A 10,748-nucleotide genomic window follows, 5' to 3' on the forward strand; every position below is an offset into this window, starting at 1 on the left:
ATTGCTATCCTCATCATTTCAAATATCAAAATTTAAAGCCATAACACATACAATATTATTGTTTTTCAACTATTGCTATCCTCATCATTTCAAATATCAAAATTTAAAGCCATAACATATACAATATTGAAACAAAGAATAAATACAATATCAATACCACAACTTGCAAGACTAACTCAAATGTTTTCAAGGAAAGATAGTCAATATCTTATTTTCGTTGTCGATAAAATACAATATGATAGGGGTGAGCAAGTAACTAGGAGTACTACTAAGTAGGGTTGTACATCAGCCAGCACAGCCGGTGATGGAGGAGTTTTTGGGCCACGGCAGTGTCGTTGGAATTCCTAATAAGATAACCGTCGCCACATCATTAGCTCAGTCTTCCAACTAGATCGATGGCGATTTCAGTTGATAGGTTGTCAATGTTGTCATTAGCTCAGTCTTCCAACTAGATCGATGGCGATTTCAATCGGTAGGTTGTCGAAGCTCCAATTGGTTTTCAAAAAGAAGGAAAAAACACAACTAGAGAAAAAGAAAGAGTAGACCTGGAAGTCTAAAACCAAATATTATATTCAAAAACCCATCAGATTTGAGATCTCAATGAAAGAGAAACCAAATCTTGATCTCAAAACCATTATATTAATGAAACACCTTGACACATTCAAGATGGCGGCAACCAGAGTTAATGGAGGCTAGAGACTGGAGCTTGAGGAATGAAACCAAATCTATGGTATGAGCTAAGAGATTTGTTGGGAACGATGGATCAGACAATGAAAAATCTAAAACTATAGAGGTGGTGCTGGCTCAAATGGTGGTGCAGTGTGGTTGTCAGAACTCTGAAATGGTTATTGGTTATAGGCCAATGATCAAAATGACATGACAATATTGATCGCTGGACCATGTGTCGTCAGCAGGTTTCAGGTTTCATTGGAGCAGATTGGTTGATGAACAACTCTAGTACAAAGACTCAGGTGGTTGAAATAATTAATTAGGTCAATTATTATTATTTTCCAACTAATGCTATACTAATCATTTCACCAATCAAAATTTTAAGCCATAACATTTTTTTGAATGACATTAACAACATTAAAGTAAGAATAAATACAATACTAATACCACAACTTGCAAGACCATCTGAAATGTTTTCTTTAAGGAAAGCAAGCAAAACAGTCAACATCTTATTTTCATTATGGATAAAATTGTATGATGGTAACCCACACTGAGTTCTAAATCCAAATCTTATAAACATTACAAAAAGCAAGTCTTAAAAGACCGCCATATTGTCTGGCAATCAACAGATACAAGGAGTGCTATGCCAACCAGCAAGAATTAGATACCCAACCTCCACTACACTTCACTTGATTCCAGGACAGCTTTAGTAGTCTTTATTGCCAAAGTTCTTGCACCAGATCTGTGAAGGAATTGGACGAACAGGATGATGTGGCCGTTGCTGCAAGAAAATAAAGTCCTCTTAGCTATATTCATCATGGTCATCACAAGCACGATGAAAAAACACATGAAATGGGGGAAAAGAGGTTTCAAATAGTTGAACTAGTCCTCTCCATCAGTTTATACAAAGTGGTTAACATATAGTATAGGGTTGCTTTCAATCAATTCCAAGAAAAAGACATCCAACTCCTATTAGAAAGAATCCTTAGAACAAATATTCATCAATACTACAGAGAGAGGTCACCAGAAATTAAATATCAACAGTCTTTCTTTTATTCAAATGCAAATATGGACACTTTCTAGACTAGAAATGCAAAACAACACAAAAGCTTTAGTCCCAAAAATTTTTGCAGTTGGCTATGGATTCTCAACATATTAGTCAGGGTTTTCTTTCCACCATTCTATCCAATCCAAAATCACACTCTTTGATACTTTCTTAATTGACATGCCATTGTTTACTACTTCTACTAACGTTATTTTGGTCTTGCTCTAACCTTTTTTCATTCCCTCAACTTGAATCAATTCACTCATTCCCACGACCGCATTAATTGTTCTCCTTTGAACACGATTAAACTTTCTTAAACGACTCTCTCTCATCTTTTGATCAATAGGGGCTGCCCCTACCTTTTGAGCAAAATTCCTCATTTTGGATCCTATCTTTTTGTATATTTCCATGTATCCATTTTAACATTCTCATTTCAGCTACACTCATTTTATGAATATGTTACTTTTTAACATCCCAACATTCAATACTATAGAAATAAGTGAGTGTTTGAAGATTCAGAATGACGTTTGATGGATCTGAAGCTGATCCTTTTACACAGAGTGTTTGATTGGATGGCAGTGTTTCTAGGCCATGGTTCTTCTATTTTTATTTTTTATTTTTTATAAAACTTATAGATGGTTGAACTTTGCTTGAGTTTAACCTTCTTAGTGTGAGTTTGGATAGTGTTTTTCCCCTGGAGTTGCGCATTTGCATTTCATTTCTGTGGGTCTCATGCACTGTTCACAGGACCCGCAAGTACGGAATTCAGCAAATATAACTTTAAAATTGGGTCCCACGGCACTATTCACACATTTAAAAATTATTTTGCTACAGTATTTTCAGTTTTTAGCAATAAGCAATATCCAAACAGATCCTTAGTATGCTACTTATATACCGGGAGGTTTTAGAATATTTTAATAAAACTTTTATTACTTATCAAAGAAATGTATTCTACGATCACACAATTCTTTTAATCCACTTCTCCACTCAACAATCCTATGATTCACATCATGTTCAATCTCTGCATCTTTATGAATTATTGATCCAAGTTTAATAAAATTTAAAAAATGAAATAAACGTTAGTGACAAATAAAAACAAAAGATCTAAAACCCAATTACTTTAAAAACAATTTATTTGCCAGAGAAAGGAGGGGCGAAAGGGGAAAGGGGGGGGGGGGCGGTTTTGTTGGCTAATTTGGGCACACACTAAGAGATCCAACCTCAATTTTTTTTTCTTCACCCTCAGCCCCCGACTATCTCTATATTAAAGAACTTTTCTTTTTCTTTTTCTTTTTGTTGCTGAATCTATATTAAAGCACTTAAAACTAGGGAATAAGGCTTAGTTATGCTGTTTTCTTATATATGTATCTAAGTAGAACAGAGTAGACCTTATCAAGGCCATTGAAGCCCTATATAATAACGTGAACATAAAAGAAATTCTTTAGTCGTTCATTGCAAATGTAATGGCACATCTAACGCAGTAACATCTGCACTCCCAAGATGTTGCGAACTCAAAACAAACCTAACTAAGATCAAGTAAACACCACCGACCAATGTTAATGTTTTCTTGATTTCAATCCAAGTGACACAACTTAAATCAGAGAAGACATATGGGACTATACTATAGCATTTTTATCAAGTGCTCTCATATCTTAGTTGTCATGAGCAATAAAATTACATTTAAACCCAAATGCAACTATGCTATTGTAAAAAATCCATGTCACTATCTACCATGACCACAACCCAACGATATACAGAAAATCCAATCCATTAAAGATGGCGCCACATCCTTTCCCAAGATTTGAAATTTCCAAGTGGCACGTGTCAATTAACATGACTATCAAGGGATAACTTATAAACACAGATAAAAAAACTATCTTGCCTGAAGTTTGAAACTACAACACTGCAATACGAATAAAGTTCAACCAATTCCAAATGGCAAATAAAAGCAAATGTGGATTCAAAACACCCAACTTTTTGGAGATGTATTCAACTAACCATAGTACATAATAGGACATACAAAAAGTTAAAGGTATGTGCACACATACACACACTCACAAACATTATTAGAACGAGGAATTTCTATAGTATGGTAATAAGAGAGAGGATCTCTATGCATCCATATCCTCATAGCCTCTGCTAAAAGGAACATTTCTTATTAAGTGTTTGTTAAACTTAAAAATAAGAATAAATGGCATCCATTGCAAGGAGTAAGTCAACAATTTACTTGAGTGCATGAAATTGCCTAGTTAAGAGTAACAAGTTCCCGTGTTTCAAGCGTATATAATACAAACAACAGACAGAATGAAGGTAGGTCTTGATTACAAACATCTAGCTAAAAGTATTCAGCATACCAAATTCAACTAGCTCAAGTGACACTTGCTTCTCCGGTCTAGTGGGTTAGATCAGCCTTCGATGTCTAGGATAGACAGAGCTCTGGTATCTCATGATTGGGAAGACCACTACCCAGATGTGATCCAACAGGTTTTACCTCGCCCGGTTTCAGATCACTTTCCTATTCTAGTGGAGGCCAGGGGGATAACGAAGGGGAAGAGTCCTTTTAGGTTTGAGAATATGTGGTTAAAGACGGCTGGATTTACAGATAGGGTTCATTCTTGGTGGAATCGATATTCTTTCTCAAGTACTCCTAGTTATGTGCTTGCCAAGAAGTTGAAGGCTCTGAAAGGAGACATTATTCAGTGGAACCGTAGTGAGTTTGGAAATGTAGGTCGTCGTAAGAAAGAATTATTGGAGGCCTTGAAATTATTAGATGCTAAGGATGGAGAGTTTGGCCTTTCTGAAGTGGAGATGAGTTAGAGGGTTGTGGTGAGATCTCAAATAGAGAACCTTCTTTCTTTGAAAGAAATCTCATGGAGACAGAAGTCGAGGATGCTTTGCATTAAGGAAGGAGATAACAATACCAAGTTCTTCCACAAGGTAGCTAATTCTCGAAGAAGGTATAATCATCTCAGTATGTTGGAGGTGGATGGGGTCATTTATGAGGAAGGCTCAGAGGTGGTAGACCAAGTAGTACAGTTTTATAAAAAATTGTATACGGAGACAGAGGAGTGGAGGCCTTTTGTGGAAGGCTTGCTGGAGTTTGATCAAATTGAGGGGTTGGAGAGGGAATGGCTTGAACGGAGGTTTAAAAAGGAGGAGATTCTTCGAGTTGTCAAAGAGCTAGAAGGAGATAAAGCCCCAGGTCCCAACGGTTTCTCTATGGCCTTCTACCACCATTGTTGGAGAGTTGTGGAAAGTTATGTTTTAGCTATGTTTGAAGAGTTTTTTCAACATAGTAAGTTTGAAAAATCTCTTAATGCAACTTTCATAGCTTTAATCCCCAAGAAGAATGCTGCCTCCAATATCCGAGACTTCAGACCTATTAGCTTGGTGGGAAGTGTTTATAAGATTTTGGCTAAGGTTTTGGCAAATCGCTTGAAAGAAGTTTTGGATCAGCTGATATCTGAGTCTCAGAATAGTTTTGTGGGCGGTAGACAGATACTTGATTCAGTTCTTATTGCCAATGAGTGTGTTGATAATCGGGTGAAGAGTAAGATTCCGGGAATTATATGTAAGCTGGATATTGAGAAACCTTATGATCATGTGAATTGGGAGGCTCTTCCAGATTTGTTAATGAGAATGGGATTTGGGGTGAAGTGGTGTAGGTGGATCCGTACTTGTATATCTACAGTTCAGTTCTCTGTCTTGGTTAATGGGTCTTCAGCTGACTTTTTTGGAAGCTCAAGGGGATTGAGACAAGGGGACCCGCTATCTCCTATGTTGTTTTTGGTTATGATGGAGGTTTTCAATAGGATGATGAAAAGAGTTGAAGGTGCTGGTTTAATTCATGGTTTTAGGGCTGATGGTAGGCAGGGTGGAAGGGAATGTGTATCACACCTTTTGTTTGCAGATAATACAATTCTGTTTTGTGATGCAAATGTGGAGCAGATTCTACATGTTAGGATGCTACTACTTTGTTTCCAAGCTATGACAGGATTAAAGGTTAATGGTCTGAAGAGTGAGATGGTTCCCATTGGGGAGGTTCATAATGTCCATGTCTTGACAGAGATTTTGGATTGTAGGATTGGGTCTTTGCCTATGACCTATCTTGGTATGCCTTTGGGGGCTTCCTACAAGTCCCCTACCATTTGGAATCCTATCTTAGAGAAAATAGAGCGTAAGTTGGTTGGGTAAAGAAGTTATATTTGTCAAAAGGTGGACGATTGATGTTGCTCAAGAGTACGTTATCTAGCCTTCCAACTTACTTTTTATCTCTTTTTACTATCCCTACACATGTGGCCAATAAAATTGATAAGTTGCAAAAGGATTTTTTGTGGGGGGATTCCAAGACGCATTTGGTGGGGAGGGATAAGGTGTGTGCACCTGTGGAGAATGGGTGGGTTAGGAGTAAGGAAATTAACTACTTTTAATAAAGCCTTACTAGGGAAATGGTTATGGCGGTTTGGGGTTGAGGAGACAAGGCTTTGGAGAAGGGTTATAGCTTTGAAGTTTGGGGAAGAGTGGGGGGGATGGACATCCAAGCTAGGTAGAGGCGTACATGGGTGTGGTTTGTGGAGAAGTATCCGGATGGGTTGGGAGGTTTTCAGCAAAAATATTCAATTTGAGGTAAGGGTGGGGGATAGAGTGAAGTTTGGGACAGATAGGTGGTGTGGGGATTCACCATTCCATCTGACCTTTCCGACTATATTTGGGATCGCTTCCAATAAAGTAGCCTCTGTGGCCTCTTGTCTGGAACTGTTGGGGATAGAGGAACGAAGAAGCTGGGATATCCGCTTCATTCGGAGACCAAATGATTGGGAGATGGATGTTGTGGATGATTTTCTTCGTACTTTGGGTTCTAATTTACCTCCAACTGAGAATGGAGACCGTATGAGATGGAAGTTAACGAAGAATGAGGATTTTGATATCAGCTCATTTTATAATAAACTATGAGGTCCTTTGCCTATTATCTTTCCTTGGAAAGGTATTTGGAAGGTTAAGGCTCCTCGGCGTGTTTCTTTCTTTGTTTGGACCGCCGTATGGGACAAGATTCTTACAGGTGACAATCTGTGAGGTAGAGGGTTTGATTTTGTTGACCAGTATATTATGTGTCGTTGTAATAGGGAGACGGTGGATCATTTGTTACTTCATTGTGGAAAGGCTTATCGACTATAGAGCCTAGTTTTTAGATCTTTTGGGATTTCATAGGTTTTGCCAAGATCAGTCGCAGATACTCTTTTTGGTTGGTGGAATTGTTGGAAAAGCATTTGTCTAGCATTTGGAATTTAGCTCCGTTGTGCTTAATGTGGTGTATTTGGAGGGAGTGAAATTGGCGGACGTTTGAGGACATGGAAAGCACTGATGACCAGCTGCTCGCTTCTTTCAATGGCTCCCTTTTCGACTGGTCTAGGGCTTAAGGACTCACCTCTAGTGATTCTCTCCCCATGTTTCTTAGTTCTCTCATTTGTAATTAGTTTTCTCTTTGTTTTTCTTTTCTCTTTTTGTAATCTTTGATATGCCTTATGCCGTTATGCATGAGGTAGTTTTTTGAATATACATCTTTATTACTTATCAAAAAAAAGTAAATGTGTAACCCAGATTTTTATTTTTTAATTATTTAAAATAACAAAAACTCGAATGAAATTTATGTACTAAAAGTACAATGTTATGACATCTATTTAGAGTCCAATCGAAAAACATAAGGGAAGTTCCAAAGCAGATCTATAAGCTCATATGCTAAATGAAAATTCCAATCACTTCTTTGCTGGGAAAATTTGCGGTCTCAATGTCACCTAGTGAAGAATTGTTTACCACAGCCTCAAGAAGCCCAAATGCCTAATCTCAAACCTTCACAAGTTCCACTCTCATAGAAACATACTACTTTTGAAATTATCGAAACCACAAAAAAACACTTATTACCTAGATCCTTAAATAGCCGTTTGCCCATTGTTTCAACCAAATATTGCAGGCCTAAATTGTAAATAATCTAACATCCAAAATTCCAAAATTTTCTAAATTTCTTATATTTCTCAGCAACCAAAAGGAAACTAAAACGTTGACCCGAAAAACACAGCTCAAGAATTCTAAAAAACTCAAAAAGTCCACTTTGATTCACATTTCCCCCACATTTTTCTCAGCAACCAAACAGAAATTTAACATTAAGAGAGAGAGAGAGAGAGGACCTCGAGCTCGGCAGACTTCATGGCAATGGGGATGCAGATGAGGAAGACGCCGGCCATGGCGATAGCGGTGTTGCGGCGCCAGTGCTTGGGCCTGCAGTATGGGCCACCGGACATGCTCCAGACCTTGGTACGAAAGTCTCCATGGGCCTCCCCATGTCCATGTCCGTGATCTGCTCCACCTCCCATTGGATTTATTCTCTTTCTTTAGCTGCAGCAAAATTCAGATGTGGATCAGACGGAAAATGTATCACAGACATAAGCACAACCCTAATTTAGTTCATTATATATATATATATATATATAAATACTAATACAAAGTGCACAGTGAGTCAGTGGTGAGCGAAGTGCAGTGAAGTGATGGTTTTGGCAAAGTGAAGGGGGTATTGTGTTGAGTTTACCTGAGAAATAGTAGGATCCGGAAGATTGAGAGCTTTGGATTCTCAACAGTGTTTTTGAGAGTGGTGCGGTATTTGTTGCTGAATGGGTGTGCAGCTTGCTGTGTAACTGGAGGACTCTTTTGTCTTTTACTACTACTTTTGCACGTGTATATCTCTGGCTTTTCTATTTTTGATTTGGTCGTGCTCTCGTGTGAGGCTACGCATTTCTTGGACCAGAGCTTCTATACAAGTTAAATGGGCCAGTTGGATCGGTCCTCTCTCTCTCTCTCTCTCTCTCTCTCTCTCTCTCTCTCTCTCTATATCTCTCTCTCTCTCTCTCTCTCTCTCTCTCTCTCTCTCTCTCTATATATATATATATATGTGTGTGTATGTATGTCTGTAACTTACCCCCCTTTTGGTATCAGAGCCAAGTTTTGGCCGATAGTAAGTGTTGTAAGTTACTGTTTATATTCAATCAAGTTGGCCGGTTATACCGTCATAGTTATCCATTATTTTGTGGTTATACATTATTTTGAATATGTTATCTCTTACAAACATTATTTTATTTTACATCTATTTCCTTATAGCATTACCACTTCCATACATGTCATTCTTCATCTATTACTTCATCTTAGTCAATGTTTACTGTTCTTTCTTTTGGTGGTAGGCTGAGCCTCCCGTTCATTCTTTCTGTTTATTATCCTGTGATTACCTGTTTAAGCTAATCTTTTGCTTCCCAATTATCTTCTTTTTCCTATCTTTGTTTTTAACCCAAAATTTGTTGCAGATGTGTCCTATTGAGCTGTTTAAGTCCGGTTCTGTGTCGATTTGTAATCCGGTAAGACTAAATTCCTAAAGTGTGTCATTACTCGCGGCCAAGTAGTAATTCCCGTCAAGTTAGGAGAGCGTTAGGGTTTGCGTACGGTGGGGTACCAGTACACCAGAATAGGAATCCAGCGGCTGTAAGAGGTTACAAGAGTCACGGAAGGCGTCTGTTTCTTTGAGAACACCATGTTTCAGATCTAAGGTTAGATCCAGAAATTGGAAGATAAAGGTAGTCTAGGTTGTAATTGATTTCTTAGGTTTTTAATCCAGAATGATGAATAGGATGTTTAGAAGGAGTGATTCATCCACCATCAATAGATCTAGCAGTACATTCCTCCCTGAGATTCCACAAGATGATGGAATGATAAACTCGGAGTCATACCAGCTTTCAGATCTAGATTTTGTCCAACAGTTAGCCGATGGAACGGTTAGGCTTAGTTTTAACCAATCTAGGTATAGGACTCCCTTAGATTATGATGAACCCAGGCCCAGATCTTCGGTAGATCTGTACTAGGAGCCAAGGTCTAGATCCATAGATCTACGCCAACCCTTTAAGCAGCCAACTATCCACCTTAGAGATAAACCTGCATCCCAGTGTAGTTCGTCCAGAACACGAACACCTTTTCCCATATCTACAAGAGACCTAGGTCCACAGTTTCGAGGTGTAAAAACCCATTCTCAGGTTAGTACCCCTTGTTACACAGCCAAGCAAGACTCAGTTACTGATCAAGAAGAAGACAGCACTAGTCAAGACAGTCTAAAGCCTCCTTCACCATCAGGAACTAATATGAGAAATCTTATTCAGCAAGAAACTGAATATGACTATCAGCTCTTAGTGTTAAGGAAAGAGTTCACCCCTGATATGAATGCTCTAACCAAGGATTTTAATTCTGAAAGAAACAAAGTTAAGAGAGAAGCCTATAGAGTCAACCATACCAGAGAACAAAAAGAAGAAGTTTTGGAAAAATGGAAATTATCCATGAAAGAGGTATCTAGTGATTATCATTTCTTTGAATACTTTGAGAAACATTTCAAATGGCATAAAAAGTCTTGTGTCATTACCAAAACTAATTGGAAATTACTTCCAGACAAGGATGCCCCAAGCTCTAGCAAACCATAAATTGTTAAGTCTAGTCATCCTCCCCAGAATGCCATACTCTTTAACCACCGTGGTAGTAAGAATATAGTTGCCTCTCCCTTTAAGTGTACAACCCCAGAAGAAAAGGTTGTCAAGAAGGTAATAGAGCAAAACAACTACAATAACCAGTGTTTAGGAGTCATAGGAAAACAACTTGATAGGATAGAAGATCGGATAGACAACAAGGTTATCCTCCAAACATACATACACACACACACACACACACACATATATATATATATATATATATTATATGTAAGGATGGCAAAAGCATGACTGGTCAAATTAGGGATGTCTCGTCCCCTTTTTGAGATGGGAAAAATCTACATAAAGCAAGAGTAAGGTAGGTCAAGAGCGAGGTAGATTAGAAGTATTTTGTCATTTCTAATGAGATGATTTTAGTATTAATGAGATTAAAATGAAAATAAACAAGGCGGAGTAGTTATGAGAGTGTTAAAAGAAAGAGGGAAAATAAGTATGGTTGTCCATGAGTCAATTAGAGTTAGTTGAAA

General features: G+C 38.0%; 1 protein-coding gene across 1 annotated transcript; it reads right to left on the reverse strand.

Moving 5' to 3' along the window:
* Positions 1-1,142: 1,142 nt before the first annotated feature.
* Positions 1,143-8,408, reverse strand: LOC115958302. Its single transcript, XM_031076707.1, has 3 exons — positions 8,295-8,408; positions 7,897-8,104; positions 1,143-1,450 (listed from the first exon to the last, which is right to left on the reverse strand). Exons 2-3 carry the CDS (start codon positions 8,080-8,082, stop codon positions 1,376-1,378), a joined length of 261 nt encoding a protein of 86 aa, XP_030932567.1. The 5' UTR covers positions 8,083-8,104; positions 8,295-8,408; the 3' UTR covers positions 1,143-1,375.
* Between the last annotated feature and the right edge of the window lie 2,340 nt (positions 8,409-10,748).

Source organism: Quercus lobata, chromosome 8 (genome assembly GCF_001633185.2).
Source record: "Quercus lobata isolate SW786 chromosome 8, ValleyOak3.0 Primary Assembly, whole genome shotgun sequence".
In the NCBI taxonomy this organism is placed as follows: domain Eukaryota; kingdom Viridiplantae; phylum Streptophyta; class Magnoliopsida; order Fagales; family Fagaceae; genus Quercus; species Quercus lobata.

Excerpts from the sequence above, each read along its gene's own strand:
- LOC115958302 (XM_031076707.1), bottom strand. The coding sequence starts at position 8,082 with ATGGGAGGTGGAGCAGATCACGGACATGGACATGGGGAGGCCCATGGA. Across the intron at positions 1,451-7,896 it reads TGAAGTCTGCCGAGCTCGAG|CAACGGCCACATCATCCTGT; the intron begins GTCCTCTCTCTC and ends ATTTTCTTGCAG.